Source organism: Esox lucius, chromosome 7 (assembly GCF_011004845.1).
Source record: "Esox lucius isolate fEsoLuc1 chromosome 7, fEsoLuc1.pri, whole genome shotgun sequence".
In the NCBI taxonomy this organism is placed as follows: Eukaryota; Metazoa; Chordata; class Actinopteri; order Esociformes; family Esocidae; genus Esox; species Esox lucius.
Genome location: NC_047575.1, coordinates 36474590 through 36499549, shown reverse-complemented (window position 1 = coordinate 36499549; position 24960 = coordinate 36474590). Strand labels below are relative to the sequence as shown.

Below are 24960 nucleotides of genomic sequence, written 5' to 3'. Positions count from 1 at the left end.
ATGAGGTACTAGACACGACCATCCTGGGACCTTGCTTTATAACACAAGCCACACCAAGGTCAATGGTTAGATGGTGGGAATAAGCAGAGAGAGAGAAACTAACACTGGTAAGAGCTGTGATTGTACATCTGGAGACATATGTACTATGACTGCTGAATAAACATCAAAGACGCCTGTAACTCTGACTCAAGCTTTCACCTGGGCAAATCTACATGAACAACTATTAGCCTAACGGTTAAAAATACGTAGATCAAACAGTCGGGCGCTGCGAGCAGGGTGGTTGAGTTGGATTGAAAACACACTCCACGTGTCGTCAGCTAAGCCCGGAGCCAAGACACAGACGGGGACTGTCAGGGGAGCCATCATTCCTCTATCCCCGCCCCCTTCTGGCGCCCTGCTCCTGGGGTACTTTTTCTGACAATACAGCCAGTGAGTCAATACCCATCTCACGCCATCTCAACTGAACTGAATAATCAGCTATAAATGCAGTACATGGAGTGAGTCAATATCCATCTCACGCCATCTCAACTGAACTAAATTATCACCTATAAATGCAGTACATCCAGTGAGTCAATATCCATCTCACGCTATCTCAACTGAACTGAATAATCAGCTATAAAAGCAGTACATCCAGTGAGTCAATATCCATCTCACGCCATCTCAACTGAACTGAATAATCAGCTATAAATGCAGTACATGGAGTGAGTCAATATCCATCTCACGCCATCTCAACTGAACTGAATTATCAGCTATAAATGCAGTACATCCAGTGAGTCAATATCCATCTCACGCCATCTCAACTGAACTGAATAATCAGCTATAAAAGCAGTACATCCAGTGAGTCAATATCCATCTCACGCCATCTCAACTGAACTGAATTATCAGCTATAAATGCAGTACATGGAGTGAGTCAATATCCATCTGCGTGAAAATCATCTGCCACAAATGTATACTACTCTTAAATACACTATTAGCCTTATAGCTTTTATAGTGACATGGCTTCCTCACAGAACTGATTACAGAGCCTACTAAGGTTAGTAGCATTAAAGCCTGCAGCAATAGATTCAGGGTTTGACATACAGCTTCATTTTGTAGTTATGTTTATTAAAAAGCTGTTCACCAATATGTGCAATATAATTTACCAATGTAAGTTGTTACTTCATGCCTTGGGGTCACCATTCAACCTCTTAAGCCTAGACCAATGTGTTAAAATGCAGGCAGAGAAATAAATAATAAGACAGAACCACATGAAACATTACAAACATAATAAACGCTCTAAAGAAATTAAGTTTGAGCAGTGGGCTATAACCAAAGACCAATAGAATATAACTGGAAATTGAGCAGCCTCTGACCATCTCTCAAATCTGATGACTGTGTCCAATGAGAAACTCCTGTTACACCATTATATTTCTGCAGGTTGCACAAAATAATATTACAACCACCCTAACCAGTCAAACTCAAATATTACTTGTTATTAAAACCCAAGCAAACTCTTGATATTGAAAGTGATCTGTGAATAATGTCCAATAGCCTAAAATGCTCAAGAATTGGACAAAATACAATAGCTTTAAAAACTCAGCATTAACAGCCACAATGACGCATAGTGCCTTCCCTAGCCTAAAGGCTTCAGTGGCATGGCTAAAGAAGTGTTTCTCCCCAAGCGCCAAGAAATACTCAGAAAGGTAATCTATTACCATTATCTTATCCAGGGAATGCACGATTGATATTTGAATGCACAACTTTGCTCAAAATTGGATCTAGAGTTTAGCAGAAAACTACAGGCAAAAGGGACTGGTGTATCATCCCAGGATCAAAACTATTGAATGCAATTCCAAGGGGATTCAATAAATGTGTAAAGGTGTCCATCCACCCCTCACCTGTTTCTCTGCCTGTTTGAGAAGCAGACGGAAGCGTTCATCCTCCTGCACCCAGGATGGAAGGTCTCTGGTGCCTTGCTGCCGGGCCCTCTCCAGCTGCTCTTTCAGCTCCCTGAGCACTCGCAGCTCCTGGGCCAGCCTGGTATGGCGCGTCTTGGACACCTGCAGGTCCAGCTCCAGATCCAGACTGGTCCGAAGCAGCCCATCCAGACCTCGCACCGGCCCTGGGGGCTACAGCCACAGCAGGAGGGAGAGGACAGAGAGAGACATGGTGAGTTAGGGACTAACACACTAAAAAGACAAACACACACAGGTGCAAGGAAACTGAGAAGCTGTTCCCCAATGGCCTTCCCCTCCTCTGGACGGAGTTCAATCCGGTGCCCAGCCTTGATACAGGTGAGACTTGATGTCAGGACGCATGAAAAACTGAATCAACTATTAAATATTTTAGACACTGTCATTGAAAGCATTGCTTGGTCTTGGAAACCTAAAGTGTCGCTACAGCCTGAGACTAGACTGCACAGGTATGACTGTCCACAGCCTGAACAAGGGGAACTGAGTCAAGCACTGGAACAGAGACCGAATGGGAAGAAAATTTTGAACAGGACATTTAAAGGAATATAAAACAGAAATACAATAAAATACAAAAAAATAAGATTTCTAATAGTACAAGAGAAAAAGACCGGTATTTACACTGTGTGTAGAAATATAGAATAATCTCTATAGTGGGACTGATACTGAGTGAAGGAGTTTCTACCTTCTTCATGCGCATGCTGCGTCTCTCTGATGCATTCCTGACAAACGGAGACTTCTTAGACAGAGTGGAGCTGTCGCTGTCACTGCGGTTTATCTGATGATAACATTGTACAAAGGCAAAAACAAATGGTTAAAATAATGTATTACAAAAGTTAGAACAAAAAGGGAATGAATTAAAACATTCATTGGGGGTTAGGACAGTGTTGCAGTACTCGTGTCCAGAACTCTAATTCCAATTTGAATCAAGCCGGGACTGACTCAAGCCTTCATGGTCTAATAAGACCCAAAATAGATTTTGGCCTCAATGCTAGCCTAATACAGCACATCATCCTGAGAACTCCATCACTACTGTAAAGCATGGTGGCAGCATCATGCTTTGGGGATTCTTCTCTGCGTCAGGGCCTGGAAAGTTTGTGGAAAATAGAGGGCAAAATAGATGCAACAAAATACAGATAAATTCTGTAAGAAAGTGACCTGGGATGCAGGAGAAGGTTCATCTTCCAGCAGGACAATGACCCTGAAATATACAACCAGGCTCCCAACCAACTTGACAGAGCTTGAGTGATTTTGCAAAGTAACAACAGTTGCTGGGTCCTGATGTGCAAAGCTGGTAGAGACTCATCCAAATAGCAGTTCATGGCTGTAACTGCTACCAAAGGTGCCTCTACCAAATCAGGTGCCTCTAACAGTGGCAAAAACTCCCTAAATTAAATCCATTCAGATTACATGTAACACAACAAAATTTTAATACTTTTCAGAGCAACTGTAAGGGATAAACTAATTCAAATACATAGATTATGAAAGGGGGAAAATAATTTTAAAGAAATGTTTGAATATCCCAGTGAGCATAGTTTTTGATCAGAACGTGGAAGCTGCATCACACCACACAGGCACTCTCAAAACGCAGTAATCAAATAATAATGATTTGTGGCCCGATAAGAAGGGCTTTCCAGCAAAAGCACAAACCTAACAATGCAGCATGTCTCAACATGCACCATCCCTACACTGATGCAGGGACTGGCCATCTTGTTAGAGAAAATGAATGGATGGAAAAAAATACAGGGAAATTCTGCAGAAAGAAAAAGGAGAATATACAACAGTGTCGCAGTCATCATACTAAACTCAATCTGATTGAGAATCTATGGCACTATTTGAAAATGGTGGTCTTCAAGCTTTGTCAAATGACCCTGAACAGCCTGGAACAAATCTGCAAAGAAAAATGGGCCAACATCACACAGACACTGCAAAGCTGGCACTTCAAAGATGGATACTTCAAGCTTTAATTTCAGTGAAAGGTGGCTTTACCAAATAGTTATTTTTAAGAGTTGAATATGCAAGCGACATATTTAGTTTTATTTCTTCTTCCACATGTTTCCCAACAGAAAACCAGTGTCACTTGATTTAGAGTGTGAGTATCATAAAATGAAATTTCAAACATAAAATGTCAAAGTACCGTTTGTAATTCAAGGCAAGGCACTGTACACATAAACAGGAGATATTTACCAAATATGTCCCTGCATTGTATGGTGTGAGGAAGAGTGTTGGCTCACCCTGCAGATGTACTGGCTCTGAGGCCCAGGGGAGAAGGTCTTGGAGCGGATAATGGTGTTGCCCCGAATGAAGGGGTTCTGCTGGGGCACATCACGGGGCCGATGTTCCTTGGGCCGAACAACCGAAGAGGAGGCATGATGGTGGTGAAGGCCAGTACTGGTCTCCTTGTTCACCTAGGAGCAAAACAGGAAATCCATTAAAAACAGTCTGTGTTTGACATTGTCAAGTCAGGCTCATATCTATGTTTCTGTTCAATTGCTGTTACAAATGCAATTCACGGTAACGTCTTGATTACAGAATGGGAATGTATTTCTCAATTTTTATTTGACCAAAATGAACATAAAAGGAGAACTGCACCCTGGTTTTTATCATGTTTGTTAGTGAGATGTTTTCAACGCTTAATTGGTTGTATGATACACCTCTGCAATGGCTTCTGGTGTATTGAAGGGCGAGCGAGATCTGAAAATGTGGTCATGCTTTGTTGCATATTGCAAAGCCTCCACATTATAGATCACTCTACAATCTTTTTGTGTATAGTGGCGGCTTTTCCAAGTTCGACAAAACCATTGGATGTCATTCAGTGATGTCCTTATCAGCAAATATTGTATATTGATAAATGTACAACATAAAATTGTTCCTGTTTTTAAAAGTTTGTTCAAAACAGTAGAACCGCCAGGCCTTTTTGACCCCCAGTATCCGCCAGAGCCGAACGCTGTTTGGCGTCATTAGCATACGAATCGGCCCTATTAGCATGGACATTCTCCTCCACAGCATCACCATCCAGCCGGAGCATCAGTTCATCTACTGAGTAGTCATCAAACTATATAGAAGTCAAAAAAATCATGAATTAAAGAATTTGTTTTAAATGGTTAATGAACTTATGGTCTGATGAGACCAAGATACACTTATTTGGTTCAGAAGGTGTCAAGCGTGTGTGGCGATTACCAGGTGAGGAGTACGTGTCTTGCCTACAGTCAGGCATGGTGGTGGGAGTGTCATGGTCTGGGGCTGAATGAGTGCTGCCGGCACTGGGGAGCTACAGTTCATTGAGGGAACCATGAATGCCCACATGTACTGTGACATACAGAGAATGATCCCCTCCCTTCAGAGACTGGGCCGCAGGGCAGTATTCCAACATAACGACCACAAACACCTACAAGACGACCACTGGCTTGCTAAGGAAGCGGAGGTTAAAGGTGATGGACTGTCCAAGCATGTCTCCAGACCTAAATCCTATTGAGCATCTGTGGGGCATCCTCAAACGGAAGGTGGAGGAGCGCAAGGTATCTAACATCCACCAGCACTGTGATGTTGTCATGGAGGAGTGGAAGAGGACTCCAGTGGCAACCTGTGATAATTTTTTTAAATGGATACTTTTTCAGAAAAATAATAAAGAATATATCCACATTCCAAACCAGCTGAAAGGACATCTGGAGTTTGCTAGAACGAATTAAAGTGATCCAGCTGCAATTGGAAATGGTTTTGTAATCAGATAACCAAGATAAAGCTTTTCAGCCAGAACTCAGGGGACAGCAAATTTACACTGTTATACAAGCTGTACACTCACTACTTTACATTGTAGCAAAGTGAAATTTCTTCAGTGTTATCATATTAAAAGATATAATAAAATATTAGCAAAAATGTGAGGGGTGTACTCACTGTCGTGTAACAACTGAAAAAGACAACTATTACAAAAGACTGCACGCGGTCATTGATGCTAAAGGGGGCAATACACAGTATTAAGAACTAAGGGTATGCAAACATTTGAACAGGGGTCAGTTAATTTTTTTCTTTGTTGACATGTTTTGTTTTATGATAGTGCCATTCTGTTATGACCTACAGTTGAATGTGAATCCCATAAGAAATAAAAGACATGTTTTGCCTGCTCGCTCATGTTTTTTTTTTATTTATTTTTTACAAATGGTACATATTTGACCAATTCTCCAAGGGTATGCAAACTTTTGACTTGAATGTTATTGAAAAACAGAGAGGACCAATGAATCGAATTTGCCACAGTAAAGTTGTAGATTATCAAAAGACACAGAATACATCGTTGCTCTATTTGTTATGACAAACATTGTCATAACAAATAGTTAAACAATTCTCAATTAAGTCCATAACACAACAAAATGAGAAGGGGAAGGGGTCGGGATACTTTCCAAAGGTATCATATAAGAATTGATGGGGTCTTTACTTACCCTTTCCACCGTGGTTCCTGATTGAGTTGGCCTGACCACCACCTCCTCACCCTTGACCACCACCTCCACTCCCTTGCAATGGCTGCTGTCACGATAGAACTCCTCCTCTTCCTCTACAGGCACCTGCCCCTCTACGTGATTATCTTCCTCATCCTCAAACACATTTCCTTCCAGTGTTTCATTGTGCCTGTAGAGAGGAGAAATTTAAAAAATAAAAGGAGGGAAGGTGCAACTTCAAACGGGGCAGTTAGTGTGTTACAGGGCTCTGCAAATCACCATCCACATCTGGGCTTGTTCCCCCGTCGAAGAGGCGGGTGGGAGGAGGGGTGAGCAGTTAGTCAACTAGGAGGGGTGTATCAGAAAATCGAGCAGTGTCACTGTTTCTACCAGCTGAGTCAGAGTGCGGTTGTACACTGAATTGACTGTGATGAGTACAAAGGAATGGCTCAGTGGACGTTGAAAATGGTAGAAAAGGACAGAAGAGAATAAGAGGGAGAGCTCACCAGACGTCCACCTCGGGTGCACACTCCTGACTGCCGGATACTCTCTCTGGGCTGGAGGCAGAGGTCTGAAACACACACAAACACACACATTGTCACTCATCTCTTTGATATATACATTGGATTTCAAAAAAAATTCTAAACATTTTCAGAAAAATAATAAAATAATATATCCACATTCCAATCCAGCTGAAAGGACAGCTGGAGTTTGCTAGAATGAATTGAAGTGATCCACCTGCAATTGGAAATGGTTTTGTAATCAGATAACACCAAGATTAAGCTTTTCAGCCAAAACTCAGTGAAGTGTTTCCCTATCCTGAAGAAATGCTAAGACATAATTCAAAAACCCACCAGAAATACTTGCAAATAGTCACAGTGAACTAGTGATTGCACTAACTCAGATTTTATTTTTCAAAATAAAAGCCATCATTGAATTATATACGGCGATATGGTTAACAATATAGTCTATTAATGTTTAATGTCTGTTCATATGTTGTTCTTGTCCCTTTTTCTTTTTTTTTTTTACATACTAGATTGTTAACTATATGGCCTTCTAAATGTCAATGGTGGCTTTTATTGTGATAATGAAAATCATGCAGGCAGTGAAGTGTTAGTCTTTCCTGAACAAATCCTAATATCCACCAGAACTGTTTTATTTTAGGCTTCCTACTAAAAAGCTACTTAAAGTTGTAGCCGGCTAAGTTTTTGTCTGTCCTGAACCTCAGGCATCATGTGTGTTGACTGCTACAGGAGTCGAACACGGGACCTGTTGTTCCGTAGTCCCCATCTCTAACCACTACACAATTTAACAAGGGGTAATCAGTCAGTCAGTCATGGACTCAGTAAGAGACATTCACTCTTCTAGGCCGGCTCCGCTTACACGGTCTGGCAATAATGGAAGAATGGAATGAGCAAAATTCTGTTAGATACTGAAAAGCAACCTCCAAGAAATTGCAAACATCTAGATATCCCTCCAAAATACATTCCATGGCAAGGAGAAGGCTTGTCAGTGATGCCACAAAGAGTACAAAAGCATCCTTAAAGGAGCTGCAGGCATTTCTGGCAGGAACTAGGCACAATCCGCATATAAAACTATTGCATGTTTTCTAAACAAAACTATATTCCTTGACATATTTCATTTTTTTTTTTTATAAATTCACAAAAATTCTTGAAACCCATTTTTTATTTGTAATATTTGGAGTATTTGTTACATTATATGGCTGTAATGTAACAAAATGTGGAATAAGTGAAGGAGTCATGCACTATGCACTTTATGTAAAATTACACATCCATTTCGATTGTTGGAAATGCTTATCTAGGCTACCCTTTGGAGTTGTGAGGCCGTTCCACTTTCTATATCCTTGCTTTGGATCACTGACAGGAAGGAGTAGCTGAGAAGGTTGTAACACTTGACGCATCTCTCCCCAGAGGTGTCCATATCAGCCAGGCTTATCTGAGCACCAGCCTGTCCAGAGGAGAGGACAAAGACATCAGTGTTAAAAGGCGGTTCACTGAAGGATACGGCAGAACGTTGCACAGACATTCAGGAGACACACTGCATCAGGAGGGACAGAAAACCTTATCTAATGTTCATATTTTTGTAATATGCATCTGAACACCCCAATAGGTATGAACAAATATCTGGGAGGTATTAAAAAAATAAGTAGCTCTTGACCCACATTTCAACATTTTCTATTCTCATGCTTGGAACGGAATGGACATGCTTATCTTCAACAGCTCCACTGATGCCTGTTTGCATCATGAAGGAATCCACTGAATTCTCTATTTGATTGGAGCCCACACAGTTTGTTTCCAACAACAGCTCAAACTGTTCATCGGTAGTCCTATCTAATCAGTCGGTATTGGCCTATCAGACAATATTTTTGCATCAGTCTAAACTCCACTGATAAAGCACCTAAACTATTTGCATAGAATGAACGAATGGGACTACTCACATATAGTGGTTCATTTGCATTAATTGATGGTTGCCTAAACAGGGCACTACGAGCTTCTAAGTCAAAACACGAAAAAGAGCAGGAATGGTGGTTTGACAGTGAGTAGATTCCCACAGCCAGAGCATTTGAATTAAAGAAAGGAACCCCATATATAGGCATACAACCACATATATTAACCATATATGAAAGAAATATGAAAACATATTTAAAAATAGCCAAAATCTAATATGTAAAAAAGATATTTAAGGAATATATGTGAGTAATACATATATTTAAAGTATTAACATATTCATGGACAATATCAGCACATAAAAAAATATGTTTTTTTTAATATTTCAAATGATCCTTCCATATGGGATTTCAACTCACCAAACACTCCTCACGCCCAGATGGGCTGGTACGACAGACATCCACCCTTAATGTCTTCTGCCGCAGTGCATTGTGGGCCAACTGGATGCCAAAGACTTCATTGACTTCCACGGTGTCCTGGGGAAGAGAGCCATGGGTCCGGAACAAGCAGCGGGTGGGCTCGGAGCAGGGGAGCACCACCACGCGGATGTACCTGCAGAGGCCACACAGTTTAACACTGGGTGTCAGTGTGTGGATGTAAATAGCTACAGTAACTCATTCCAAAAGCAAAGAGAAAAGGCAACGTTACATGGTATGGTCTGGTGGCAGACCGAGGGCGCCGCAGTTGGAGAGCTGCATGACAAACACGGTGAAACGTTTCTCTTTCATCTCGTACTTCAGGCCCACTCTCACCTGGGCGCAGCTTGGTGTTTCTCCCCTCTCCCTCTCCTCATACCCCAGGATCAGCTCTGCTGGGGGGACAGGCCTAGGGGCAGTGACACAGACAGGGTTAATGTTGCTCCTGTACCTGAGCTTCGAGCTCCACCAGTTACCGGTTTTGGAAGTACAATATGTGCGCAACTGTAGCAAATAATATGGTTGCTCAGCAAAACTACATATTTTGGGATAGGCATTTTGACATTTTACCCCTTTCAACGGGAACTGGAACGGTCCATACATTAGAACAGAGGTTCCCAAAATAGGGGTTGCGACCCCAGGGGGGGTCACCTGATATCAAAATTAGGTTCGGGGGAAAATGTTTTACAATTGACTCTCATAGCCTCAAATAAAAAAACAATTATATACATTTTCTTCAAGTGGCCGGGGTCGCGTGAATGTTTAGATATCCAAATGGGGTTCGTCGGCCAAAAAGGTTTGGGAACCCCTGCATTAGCAGGATAGGGTTAGATCCACAAAGCTGCCATCAGCTATAGTACCTGGAATCCAGTACAGAACCCACCTCCTCTCTGAGGGCTCATACACTCCGCTGTCACCAGCCACCGACTCATCAGAAACGGCTGACGTCACGCCCATCTTCTTAGAGCCATCCCCCGCAGTCCCTCGGCCAGGAACGACGGCATCTAGGGAACGGGGGTTGGGAAGAGGAGCACGAGAGACGAGGAAGTGGAGGAGAAGTGTACAGAAACACAATAGCAGGTCACAACCTTTCCTCCATTGCTGCCATGGACACCAGTGTTAAATTGCATTGATGGAGTGGGTTCACTTGAACAACACACAGCACCATACGGGTAACAGAGGGCCGTAACACAACCCCCCTCCCCCCCTATCCCTGATGTGTCCCCACAAGTTTCAGGTGAAAACTTGGAACTCTCCAGAAGGCACATGAACACACTAACCGACCACCCACACACCCACCCACCCACGTACACACACCCACCCACCCACGTACACACACCCACCCACCCACCCACCCACCCACCCACCCACACACCCACCCACCCACACACCCACACACCCACACACCCACACACCCACACACCCACACACCCACACACACACACACACACACACACACACACACACACACACACACACCAGTGGAGATGGAAGCCTGACCTTTCAATCCAATAAAGTGTGTTGAATAGAGGTATCTGTTACCTCAGCAGTGGGTATGCAGTTACAGACCCGTCTCTCTCTGGGCAGGCCAGCCATTATCAAACTACTACAACATCTTTCACTACCAGCACTTCTATCCGGCCCTTCTACCCACTACTCCTACTACTAACGCTACCCCTCTTTAGTACTAATCACACCTATCAAATAAACCACTACCACCAATTATTTTACTACTACTGCAACCACAACTTATACTAACTACTACTTCTAACAATAACTCTCCTGCTACCATTAATACTACAACTACTCCTACTTCTACAACTCCTCCTAATACTATAACTAGTGTCCTGTGCACCAATGATTGTTCAAAATAATTTGTGTTAGCCCTAAACCCTAATGTCTCAGGCAGTCATGGCTACTTCATGAAACCAAAGAGATGCTGCTAATCAGTGAATAACAAAGTGCCTAAATCTAGCTAGATACTGTTGCTACTGTAAGTTAGTAACTACTAGCTAATATATTTGAGTTTTCACAAAGCCAGCTGCATCCTCCCTGTTTACTCCCTGTTGTTGCCTACTTTGTAGCTAGCTTAGCTTAGTAGCTAGTTTTGTCAGCAACATTATTAGATACATTGTGTACTTGTAGCATTTACTGTATTATAAATAAGCAGTGCAGTGTTTTCAAAGGTTTTGTGTTGACAATTAACTTTTCTTGTTTGCTAGCTACGCTTTTGAATATGCATATGAAAATGACGACTATATTCCAGCTTTCAGGAATTGGTGTTGCCATAGTTTGTAATGTATTTTCTCTGATCCTACACTGTAACTGGTGCAAAAGTAACAAAAAATAAAAAACATAAATTCTTCATTGTTCAAAAATCGACACGATGCCCTTATACCCTACTACACACCAAAGCATATTAAAACTACAATAGTCTATAATGGCAGTCAACACATTGCCTGTCATTGAGAAGCTTTCTTAAAGTCAGATAGGTGACAGTACCTTTGAGCACCTCTCCAGCCCTGGTAGAGATGTCATGCTTGGCGTCCATCTGCACCCCTCCACATCCATAGTGCTGCTGCTCTTCCCTATCCAGCCCAAGCGCTGTCAGCCTGCTGTGAAGCTCCATGTCCAGACTCCCAACGGGGCCCCCCGGCCCCACAAACCCCCCCCCAGGGAGGAATGTGGAGTCCAACACCAGTGGTGAGCAGGGCGGTGAGAGTGATGACAGTGAAGACCTTGGAGACAGAGAACTCATGGACCTCGGCGTCTCTGATAGTCTCAGCGTCTGTAGCCTTGTCCCAGGTTCTGCGCCCCCAATCACAACACTGTCCTTATCCCTCGCTCTCTCTGCCCCGGACGCGACTCCAGGGACCACCTCATGTTCATGGATGGTGGTGATGGAGCTTGATGGGCGGTAACTGACCCCTGGGCCACCTTCCTGAAGAAGGGAATCCAATTTGTTCTGGAAATCTGGGTCTACCAACTCGGGCTGCTCAAGGTAGAGATCTGTGAAGCTCAGGGAGGAACTGGAGCCCAGGGAGGACGTGGTGACCAGAGAGCCCCGGCTGGAGGCCAGAGAGCCCCGGCTGCTGCCCGAAGAACATGACAGCGTGCTGGCCGACAGACTGGGATAAACGGAATGGGAGAATGGGAGACAGAAAAGAGAATTTAAATAAAAGAGGACAAGGAGGGATAGGAGGTAGAGAGAATTAAGGGTGGCAAAATGGGGGTGACAGAAAAGGGAAGTGGATGTATTTAAGGAGTGAATTATAAAGACAGAGATACAGAGAAGGGGAAATATTTTAGATGAGCTAGGATCACACTCCAGGGAGCAGCCATCCCTGTCTGTGTGGGCAAAGGAAACATACCCTCCATGATTTAGCCCTCAATAACTTCAAATGCAGTTTCTGCTCAACAGCAAACATCCTAATTAAGGAAGGCTTGGAAAGCTCATTAGGAAAGACCCAGGGGAGTTTCTTTCGGCATCTCAGCTCTTTAATGAATAGCAGCCAGAAAAAGACTTGTGCCTGAAAGGCAAGAAACTGAGACTTTTGGAAACATATTTAAAACGTGTCCTATGTGGTCTACATGTCTTTTTTCTACAGACATAAAGCAATCATCAGAGAAAACCATGTTTTAATGCAAACCCCTGTTTGAGATCTCAAACAGAGCCAACTTCTGAGGATCTATATTTGTAGAGAAAGGGTTAAATACAAAAAATCCTATACCTCACTCCTCATAAATAAAAGGTAAACAGCTCATAATAGTATTAATTAAACTATAGAGGCAAATCAGAAAACAAAATACTTTAGTCAAGGATCTTATGTAAATTAATGTTGTGCAAAAAACTTTCATTTTATTTGCAGCTTTCAAAATATTATACATTTTACAAATAAAAATACATAGACTGAGGTTTGAAGTGCAAGTCTGAAGAAGTGTGGATAAGAAATGGAAGAGTTTGGGATAAAAGTTATTACTTTTGCTCAAAGGGTAATGGGTAGGCTCCAGGCAAAGCAGGGATGTAATGTGCATTTTAAATAACTGATGTAACGGCTGGCAACAGGCCTTAACTAACAAATAGTTAATTGGATGACTGTGTTGAATGTTCAGAAGCACTAGGCCCATTTTGAGATGGTAGAGGCTTGGGCTCATAGTAGTGTGAATAACGTGGTCATCAAAAATGGCATGACACAAATTGGATGATTATTTTTTTTTTTTTTGAAAAACAGGGTAAAAGTAAAAACTTTAATCAGTACCATGTTCCTGATTGTGCACTAGAAACAAGGGAGAGGGCTTCAGGGAAGTATCAGAATTTGAGCTTTGATGGCCTTGAAGGTCAACTTTAAAAAATATTGTGCCGCACTCCATCCATACATATATACTGTGTTTGACCCCCTTTTGCCTTCAGAACTGCCTTAATTCTACGTGGCATTGATTCAACAAGGTGCTGAAAGCATTCTTTAGAAATGTTGGCCCATATTGATAGGATAGCATCTAGCAGATTTGTGTGATGCACATCCAGGGCACGAAGCTCCCGTTCCACCACATCCCAAAGATGCTCTATTGGGTTAAGATCTGGTGACTGTGGGGGCCATTTCAGTACAGTGAACTCATTGTCATGTTCAAGAAACCAATTTGAAATGATTCGAGCTTTGTGACATGGTGCATTATCCTGTTGGAAGTAGCCATCAGAGGATGGGTACATGGTGGTCATAAAGGGATGGACATGGTCAGAAACAATGCTCAGGTAGGCCGTGGCATTTAAACGATGCCCAATTGGCACTAAGGGGCCTAAAGTGTGCCAAGAAAACATCCCCCACACCATTACATCACCACCACCAGCCTGCACAGTGGAAACAAGGCATGATGGATCCATGTTCTCATTCTATTTATGCCAAATTCTGACTCTACCATCTGAATGTCTCAACAGAAATCGAGACTCATCAGACCAGGCAACATTCTTCCAGTCTTCAACTGTCCAATTTTGGTGAGCTCGTGCAAATTCTAGCCTCTTTTCCTATTTGTAGTTGAGATGAGTGGTACCCGGTGGGGTCTTCTGCTGTTGTAGCCCATCCGCCTCAAGGTTGTGCGTGTTGTGGCTTCACAAATGCTTTGCTGCATACCTCGGTTGTAACGAGTGGTTATTTCAGTCAAAGTTGCTCTTCTATCAGCTTGAATCAGTCAGCCCATTCTCCTCTGACCTCTAGCATCAACAAGGCATTTTCGCCCACAGGACTGCCGCATACTGGATGTTTTTCCCTTTTCACACCATCCTTTGTAAACCCTAGAAATGGTTGTGCGTGGAAATCCCAGTAACTGAGCAGACTGTGAAATACTCAGACCGGCCCATCTGGCACCAACAACCATGCCATGCTCAATATTGCTTAAATCACCTTTCTTTCCCATTCTGACATTCAGTTTGGAGTTCAGGAGATTGTCTTGACCAGGACCACACCCCTAAATGCATTGAAGCAAATGCCATGTGATTGGTTGATTAGATAATTGCGTTAATGAGAAATTGAACAGGTGTTCCTAATAATCCTTTAGGTGAGTGTACATCTACATGTCTATATGCGAGCCTATGTGGTAAACTATGTGGTAGAGTTCCTCGCTCAAACTGAGGAGGAACACTACCTCGTGTAAGATGTACATATTGTAAATGTACCTATTACATAGCAAAGAAATCCTTAAAATCTTTGGCACAGGCACCTTGGACAAAACAACAGCCCGGCCTTATGGAGAGGGGACAAAGAAGGGATAACAGTAATGGACGTAGAAGTAGTTTATCCCTACAGTAAGGATTACAATTATTTGATCCCCAGCTGATTTTGTACGTTCGCCCACTGACAAAGAAATGATCAGTCTATAGTTTTAATGGTAGGTTTATTTGAACAGTGAGAGACTGTTAGAAACTGATTTGCATTTTAATGAGTGAAATAAGTATTCGACCCCTCTGCAAAACATGACTTATTAATTGGTGGCAAAAGGTTTGCACACATCTAAGGAGGGATTATGTCCCACTCCTCTTTGAGAAGGTAATATGCTTTTTACTGGTTGCCAATAGGACCTTCAACAGATTTTTGTCTCAGTCAAGTAGGTGTAATTCACCCAAGCACAGAAGAAGTATATTCTCTATTTAATCCCATTATTCCCCCAAATCAGGATCTTACTTCTTCCCAGTAGAGTTCTATAGTGGGACAGGACCAACATGAGTGATACACAGTCCACAGTCTCCACGGCAAGAATGTGGGGAGTTTCAGTGTTATGAAGAAACGTGTAACATTATTCCAAGACCTTGATTTAGGGGATCGGAATTGAGTAAATACTATTATTTACCCATGTTTCGTCAGTTGTGTCTGTGTTAACTTCTTTCGTTAATATATTTCGTTTAATATATTCTGTAGTGTCTCTTTGAGGACTGCTCAGATGATATGCATTATTGGACCCATTCCAGATTATGTGCACTTGGATCAGGCCCGGGGAGTGTCAGGGTCATTCCTTTTTATTTCCTTGAGAATGTTATCAGGCTTATACCAATAAAGTCTTTGTCCAAGTAATTTTTGACTCATCTAACTGGACACTTTCGACATCCCCATTTGATAAAATCGCGCAAAATTATTTTATGCCTTTCTGTGTCCACTGTTCAAACCTGTTGTCTTGAGTTGCATGGATAAATCTGGGGTCATATGCAGACAAACTTAAGAGTTTGACCAATTTTCTGGATTTTAGTCTGGATCTTCAAGAAATAATAAAACGTCATGAGCAAACCCACATATCTTGTGTTCCTGTCCACTGTTTTTGCGTTTAAGGATGGATCCTGTTGTATCGCCTGTGGTAATAGCTTGAAGTGTACGAAGAGTGTGGTTGTGGTTGAGAGTAGGGCTGCAACTACCAACTAATTTGATAATCGATAAATATGTAGATTATTATTCAAAATAACTGATTAATTTATTCAAGGATCAAATGCAAGTTTTTTTATTTATTTATTTATTTAAAGGGTGTTTTCCTTATCACGCACAATGCAATCCCATTTGATGCGCTACTACAAACATTACATTAATGCACGACTCAACAATGCAAGAGGTCTGTATGAACTCTCATCTGTATACTCCTTTGCTTCAGAATATCGTAAAGCAGGAACTTAAGCTTTTTCTGTACTTCACTACAAATGTAACTGAATGCTATGTAAAAAGGTCTAATTACATAGTAGAACAGACTCCCTGCCAAATAAAATAAAGAGATAATACAACTTTCTTACTTGCTGCTCGTTCCAAGAGGTATTGTTACCCCTCATCACCTTTATCTCTGCTCACATGAGAGATGGCCCGATTGCGATCAACTTGCTCAGGAATTAGCATGCACCCTCACCCAGGACCTTGCAGTTCAGGGTGAGATCTGTCAGACGCTACTTTCACAAGGGCATTAAATAATGTATTGTTTTTGCATTATTGCTTTTCTTTTGAAAATGTGGCTGGATGTAATGATGATATTGTTGCAGTGTATGCAAATTTCACACTGTTCCATTCAGCTCGGCTCCTTTATTCTGTTATTTAAGGTCTAATCTGTAGTCGCTGGTTCCTATTTATTATCCATTTCCATCAGCATGTCAATAAAGTCCTCGTTTTGCCTGCCTGACTGATGGACTGAATACCCACTGATAAATAGTGTAGTGGTTTGAGACGCGGCCTCTCACACAGGTGACCGGGGTTTGATCCTCGCCATGGCCCAAAAAATTCCGCCATTAAGTTTTGTTCAAGATAGACTAGAACTTTTTGTTATATTTCTATGGATGAACAGCACCGGTGACAAACATATTGCTCTCGTTCTCGTTGCGTAGTGCTTAGCTATTCAACTGTCTATTTGTTTTGTAAAGAAACGAACCCGCCGCGGTGTGATTCGAGTCATTGTTTTCATTATAGATACTGTATGGCTATTCACTAGTCATCTAACACAGTTTAGTGGTTAGAGATGTGGACTATCATGTTTGCGACCGGGATTTGATCCTCACCACGGACCAAAAATATGGGGCATTATGATTTGTTCATATAGCTTTCGTTTTCGATTTACATGTAGTTCACATGGTGTAGTGTTTAGCTATTCAACTCTCTATTTGTTTTCTAAAGAAACAAACCCGCCAAGGAGTGATTCAAGTCATAGTTTTCATTATAGGTACTTTATAGCAATTAGCTACCTATCCCAACATGGCTTAGTGGTTAGAGATGTGGACTGTCACGTTGGTGGTTGGGGTTTGATTCCTGGTCCAAACAAATTAGGCATGAGGATTTGTTAATATTGCTCTCCTTTTTTATTTACATGGTGCAGTTCACTCGCCGTATTGGTTAGCTATTCAGCTATTCAACTGTCTATTTGGTTTTCTAAAGAAACAAATGAACCATGGAGTGATTTGAGTCATTAGCTAGCCATCTACAGTAATCTCAAATTGAATGTGTTGAATGTAGTGTAGAGATCCTGTTATACCTGTTTTTGGTTTGGATGTTAACTAATGTAGGGAACCACGGAGTTTCAACTAATTGGTTTGACAATGCAAATAAACGGACACCTCACCTCTACACACGTATCACCTGGACCCACACCCGCAGTTTAAATAGCGTAGTGGTTAGCTATTCAACTGTCATTGTTTTCTAAAGAAACAAATGAGCCATGGAGTGATTGGAGTCATTGTTTTCAGTATAGGTACCATATAGTTATTAGCTAGCCATCTACAGTAGTCTCTTTCTAATTTAACGTGTTGAATTTAGTGTAGCGACCCTGTTATACCTGTTGTTGATTTGGAGGTTAACTAATGTTTCAAGATGCGAGTTTCGACTAATTGGTCTGACAATGCAGAACAGACACCACATCGTGTGCTGTTTAAACAGCGTAGTAGTTAGACACAATCTGTTCCATAGTAAACCGAAGATCGAATCCAGCTTTGGCAACAATATTCACGTCGGGCCGGCAGAACTAGGTTTGCATGGCACCATTTCTTGTTTTGCAATACAATGGAAGTTGTCTTATCTCTAGCAGGAGACAGGTGTCGTTAAGCCACAAGACCTGCTTCTTTTGGAGAGCCTCCCTCAAAGCTTACACAGCATCGCTGTTAGATGCAAACCTAATTTCTCCAAAAAGACAACAACTTCTCAGAACGTGAACAATAATCTACTAATTTCCACATTAAATGGACAGTGTCATGAAAGTTCATGATTTTAATTTGCTATTTCACAACAAAATGTTATTATGTAGTTAACTCATTTTGTTAATGAATGCAAAACCCTTTTCTAATTACTGACTACAAGGGTTCGCATCAGAACCTGGGAAAGATTTGCATTATCTGCTTTTATTGAAAACAAATTGAAATTCATTAAATACTATTTCATCATTTGACTCACAGTGTGTGTACTCATTAAGACAATGTGTAGATAATTTTACAGTGGTTGCAAATTGCAGTTAATTAAGTCTAACATTCAGGCGTTCCTTCTCCATAGGCAGGATATCTCCAAAACCATCTAATCTAACCAACAATATGTCACTTTATAAATGACATAAATAGTGTTGTGTCCTGTCTGCTTACTTTGCCACACAGGTTCACACAAAGACAAGAACATGCATTATGCAGTGGGGTTGGAGGATGTCTGGCAAGACTTTGTCCCACTGACCTTTCCAAACACTGTCCATTATTATTAATTAATGTTCATTGATAAATTTGAAAGAATAATTCAATATGGCAGACTTACGTTACACACATTGATTAAGTGTTGCAAAAGCAAGAAAGTGTAAATGGAGTCCAAAAGTTCATTTGGTGAATAATTATAACAAGTATTAAACATATCTACAACAAAAACAAACGTTTTTTTATTCGTCTAGTCCTGAATGACTGTTGTATAGTGCTGTGTTTTCTTGTAGCCGATATAACTAATTGTGGTCAGCCCTATGAGTGACTGCAGCTGTGTTACATAGAGGAGTGAACTCACCTCTTCAGCTGAGTGTGTAGTGTTGAGGCCACCCGAACCGTCTCCTCCAGCTCTCTTACAAGCTTGTTCCTCTTACAGTGCAGCCTCAACCTGATAAACACCACAAAACCTGTTAGGTCAAATGTTTTATAAAAAAATAATAATAATTTAAAAAAAAAAGAGATATATATATATAGCAGGTTGGTCTATACCAGTTTAGGAATATTAATAACTATATAATATAATAGTGACAAAACAAGCAGAAAAAACAAAAACAATTGATTACATTACCATATAATTAATATGTAACAACATGTTAAGACAAAAGTGATTCAGGGGAAATATTTACACAGTTACATACAGCAATTATTGTTTGACGTTAAGCAAGCATTAAACTGTATTTCATACTTAGTTCCCTGTTAATGCCCGGTCCTAATACAACTTCATAAAAAACGTTAGTGCATTTATCATCTAATATCAACCCGGCCTGTGGATTGCGTCAGAGTGTGACATAAATTAAATAGATACAAAGTAACTTCACTGATGATTATGTTCCAGGCTGTTGTTACAGAACCAACAGAAGATTAGGAGGGAGTGGATGAAAAGGCAGCTTTTGTAGCCAACCTACATCCCCTGCTTGTGACGCTCAGGTTACAGGAAAGGAGAAAGCAGTGAGGGAACTCAATGCAGGTACAGTATTGAGCACAGAGAACAAGGGAGCTGTTCAGAAAGGAGGGAGGACGAAAAGGGGGGGGGGGGCGTGAAAGAGACAGGTGGCAGGGTATGATAGAGAGGGGGGTTTGACAGGTAAAAGCACGATGGAGAGGATAGAATGGAAGATATGAGAAAATGAGAGAAATACTTAGAGAGATGAGAGGAAAGAATGAATGAGACAGAATGATAGAGAGAATGAGATTACATTTTTAACAACATATCCACACTAAGAACCCCCTGCTCAGCCCCCAACAAAACCCCATGGTGTTGTACAACAATCCTCACACAAACTACACTATAAACAGACATCACCTTACAAATCACCCTTAACACAAACCCCATATTACCATACACTAGAAACTCTCCACAAACACAAGCCACTGTATACAAACCCACATGACTCAACACAATCACATGTTTTTATATAGCAACATATAAAACCGTACAACACAACAGAAAACAAACACTAGGACCAATTAACAAACCGGAAATCTGGACCCTCCGGCCCGACCACACAGACAGCCCCCAAACCTCCTGAAGCAATTCCACACATCTAATTCAACCATAAGGCACACAGAGACCATTCCCCTAAACAATAACACAGGGTCTATTGTCCCTGACCCTCTGACCCGACCTTCCACCTAGTTAACCAAACTGACAGTTGAGCTTGGGCAAACAAAAGAATTCAACAACACTGCTACTGATGGAGGTACCTGTGCCCCATCACAAACATGTCCAGACAAAAACACCCCCACCTTCACACACAAGTAATCTAAGAAGGATTAACAGCATCATCCCCACCTTCACACACAAGTTATCTAAGAAGGATTAACAGCATCATCCCCACCTTCACACACAGGTAATCTAAGGATTAACAGCATCATCCCCACCTTCACACACAGGTAATCTAAGAAGGATTAACAGCATCATCCCCACCTTCACACACAGGTAATCTAAAAAGGATTAACAGCATCATCCAGAAGAAACATGTTGAACAGTGTCAGTCATTGTGCACCAAAAACCATTCTCCCTGACTCCTGGGTCACCCAGAGTTAACCAGCTGTTAGTGGCCAGGGAAGAACACTTTCGGAGTGCTAAAACACAGTACTGCCCTCCTGACCTCAGGGCACTCCCCTGTCTGCAGACCTCCACCAGTGTTGGACACGCTGGTGTCTCCTACGCTCGTGCCCACCAAAAGACAGTCTTCACTGGTTCTGGCCACAGATTCAGGACCTCTGTTATCAACTTCTCCGGCAGCAATAGTGATGCAAGAACCGACTGCTGTGCTGGTTCTTTTTGGAAGTCTGCTAGTGTCCTGATGACTGCAAACATCAAGCACCCTTGCAGGGTCACAGAATGAACAAAAACCAAAGGGATCGGTGGTTTGTGGAAAATAATAGGTTTATCCCACATCCACCAAGGGACGCAGCTTCCTCCTGTGTGAGCCAAAGCAGGCGTAAGGCACTCAAAACAGGAATCAGAGACACGTCATTTTCAGCCTCAGCGGTTACATGAGAAAGGGTTCCTGGTCCAGACCACTAGTTCTCCTCAACCGTGTGGCAGGGGGCTAAAGAAAGTCAGCTTATTCCACAAGGGGGACATTTGGGAGAGTGTCATACTGGACTTGGAGGACTTATGCAAAGATCTTATTGTCCGGGCAGAGCAAAGCCACCAATTTTAGAACACTCAAATGCCCCTTTTTTTACACAAGACAGTCAAAGCCTCTGTGTGGCAGCTCAACATTAAGACCCCACCCCTACACAGACCCACGCAACAGTAATCCTGCCCAAGAAGACCGCAGAACCAGGGTTCGCAATTAACGTTGCCCCATCATCCCTCACACGATAAAAAATATGTCTGGGATGGTTAAACACAGACCTGGGGACAACTGCGGGACGATAGGCCAGGAAAATATAAAATGCATTCACCAGTGGTTCCATACAAACAAGTTCATTAGCTTAAAAGTTCATTAATGATGAATTACTAAGTAAGCGCTGCCATGTGTTCATCGTGGAGGATGGCGGCGTATCGAGAGAACACCATTTTTTGTAAAGTGACTGATGGATATATGGACTACAGCCAATGGGAAATAAAAAAGGGAAGATGCAATATAGGAAGCATTTGGACAGTCCAACAAACATTTTGTTAACGAAATAGGAAAGAAATGCAGGTTTCAGAGGTAAATCAGGAAGTCTTGAAAATAATCTGCTTTATTTCTATGGTGGGATTTTAGCTATAGGCTATAAGAAAGCTAAAATAGGCTATGTAAAACGTTCAGGTTTGAAACAATGATCCCTGGCTAGGCATCATTATGTAATAATTTAGGTTATGTATATTCAAATGCGAATTTCGTCTGCAGACGGAGGTTGCGTGTTCCAGGAGTTGCTATGGTAATTCCGGGAGTTGGTACTGCAATTTTGATCTGTATCTAAATGACCAGCCTTAAGCCTCGATCAGACCTATAGCGTAAATGCGCTGTGATACACCGGAAATTAATTCATTTAGAATGGAACGCTGCAATTGGCTTGCAGCACTGCAGTGCAGAAGCAGCTGCAGAACATTTGGTCTTGTGTATGCATTAGGTTTAGACTTTGTCTTCGAAATGTATTTTTTTTGTTGATAATTCACTAACTTTAATTGGCCAACAACATTGGAACCCTCAACTCCCACGTAAGTCGCGGTGTCTTTAACCAGTACAACACAGTGCTATACATTAGCCCGGTGTCGGTAAAGCATCTTGACATTAGATTAGACATTAGAATTTGTTATGCATTAACATCACGCCAAGTTTGAGTATTTCGCTAGACACCATTAAGCTTTGTGTTAATAAGAAACGTTAATCAGTTTAAGTTTACCTCAGGCACAAATAGCATCGATGAACTGTATGGCTTTTGCCACAGGCCGTTTTAACAGAGTATTAGCCAGTAATAGGCTTACTAGTATCTACTTACTACTTGGAATAGTCATAAGATTTGAGCAATTGCTAGCGAGACTGCAGATGAACTTAACACAGCCAAAGCTATTTCATGGCACAAAAACTTTCGCTTTTCTTTCATTTGTGAATTACATTGATACAATAACTTTCAAGCTGAGGTGGCTTGGGCATCTGTTTCGGATGCCTCCGGAACGCCGTCCTGGGAAGCTCCCACCGGGAGGAGACCCCGGGGAAGACCTAGGACACGCTGGAGGGACTATGTCTCCCGGCTGGCCTGGGAACGGCTGGAGGAAGTGTCTAGTGAGAGGGAAGTCTGGGCATCTCTGCTTAGACTGCTGCCCCCGCGACCCGGCCCCGGATAAGCGGAAGATGATGATAACTTTCAATATGTGACAATAACTGACTTTTTTCGTCAAGTGAAAAGACAAGTGAACCGTGGAAACCACTACTCTTTTACTGCCTAAGGGGTTTTTATGTAGCCTATATTACCACAAAAATCATGCAAGGATACGTAAATCCACCAGAAATAATCACAATATGAACAGTTTTATTTTAGAATAACTATAAAGTAGCTACTGAAGGTTGTAGCCAGCAAAGTTTGTCTAACCTGACCCTAAAAGCATGCACGGATGCATACTTTGTAAATCCTCCAGAAATAGTCGCCGTGTAAGGAGGTCTGACTGCCAGCATTGACCTCGAGCAGTCAATCTCTTCATACTCCACCCCACTTGACACACCCACCTCCTCTACTACCTCTTGTACTACACCAACCGGGACCGCCCAACTCAGGGTCTGCCCCCACCCCCATGCTTTTTTGTCTTAAGCGTGACCCACCCCTCTGCCCCACCCACGTCCTTGCCTGCTGCACATCCTCTCTCCTCTCTCATTTACTCTGGTCTTCCTCACATCACACAAGGACGGAGAGCTACTGCCATAACAGAATCACCCACTCGATATTCATATTAAAGGGTTTAGAGAGGGCTGACGGCGACGTGGCACTGCTGAGCAGCCATACAACCCCTCCCTCCCTCCCCTTTCACCTCTCGGTCAGGGCCTTGCTCTGGTTGTCCCTGGCAGCCTGCAGGTCCCTCTGAAGCCTCTTCTTCTCCGTCTCAATTTTCTCCTGGTCGTTGGGGGCTCTCTCAAAGGGCTTGACATACTGCAGCTCCTTCAGGAGCTCCTCCTTCTCGTTGATGAGGATGAGACGGTCCCTCTCCGGGTCGAGGAGCCCCGGCCACGCCTCGCTGTCCAACTTGGCTATCTGCACCTCGATGGAGGCAATCCTACAAACGGATGGCGGAGAACATACAGATCACACACATTCTATGTTCTCATGTTCCAAAGCCCTGTGACTGACAAGCTGAATCGTAGCGTGGAAACCTAAGACAGGCTGTAACAACTATGAGCAATACCAGGATATAATTGTGAAGAACAGAGAAGGTTTAAACAAGGTGTAATAAGGTATATTCATTACAGTAAGTATAGTAAGCGTATATGAAAATAACAAACATAAATAAAAACACTGCAACATTATGCCTCATAAATGATTATAGTAAGCTATAAAGTCAATACTGCTTCTTCATGATGTGTTGTATTGTATTTAAAACAAGTCACCTTCTTTTTGCTTCTTCGTATTTAAGACTGAGTCGCACCTTCTCTGCCAACTTGTTGTTGTTGGTCACAAACTGAATTAAAAATAATAATAGAAATCAGGGACAAAGTGCGGCATGAGAAAGCGACATTCTGATGAGTGAAAACCAGTATCTGTGCATGCTTCCTAGGATCCTGTTCATTAAGGCACACAGAGCCTAAACATTTTCAAATGAAATGAAAAGAAAAAAAAACAGGAGCTGCCCAGGCATTCCTTCACAAATTCAGTCAGCTGGAAACACGACCCATTCTTACATCAGCCGGTATGTCAGTCTGGGATCCAGTATCAGAGTACAGGCAAGGTATGGACAGCTCAGAGTTGGCCAAGGAGGGGCTGCTGCCCCACAGGTCAGATTGAGAACCCACAGAGTCCAACTGGAAGCCATCTTTAAGCACTGCTAGTTTCTACGGAAGAGGAGACAGACACAGGACAGGCTTGACCAAT

At 42.2% G+C, this 24960-nt stretch overlaps 1 protein-coding gene across 1 annotated transcript in view; it reads right to left on the bottom strand.

Annotated features, from left to right (window-relative positions):
- The window catches only part of wwc1 (WW and C2 domain containing 1), a 46411-nt gene that overhangs the window by 5335 nt on the left and 16116 nt on the right, over nt 1-24960 (bottom strand). The window contains exons 8-21 of the mRNA XM_010870964.4: nt 24771-24920; nt 24480-24550; nt 23906-24148; nt 19238-19327; nt 11766-12391; nt 10147-10267; nt 9496-9672; nt 9207-9399; nt 8207-8347; nt 6886-6950; nt 6383-6569; nt 4184-4357; nt 2635-2727; nt 1878-2108 (exon numbers count right to left, since the gene is read on the bottom strand). Of these exons, the coding sequence (XP_010869266.2) occupies nt 1878-2108; nt 2635-2727; nt 4184-4357; nt 6383-6569; nt 6886-6950; nt 8207-8347; nt 9207-9399; nt 9496-9672; nt 10147-10267; nt 11766-12391; nt 19238-19327; nt 23906-24148; nt 24480-24550; nt 24771-24920 (2562 nt within the window). The remainder of the gene's footprint in view (nt 1-1877; nt 2109-2634; nt 2728-4183; nt 4358-6382; nt 6570-6885; nt 6951-8206; nt 8348-9206; nt 9400-9495; nt 9673-10146; nt 10268-11765; nt 12392-19237; nt 19328-23905; nt 24149-24479; nt 24551-24770; nt 24921-24960) is intronic.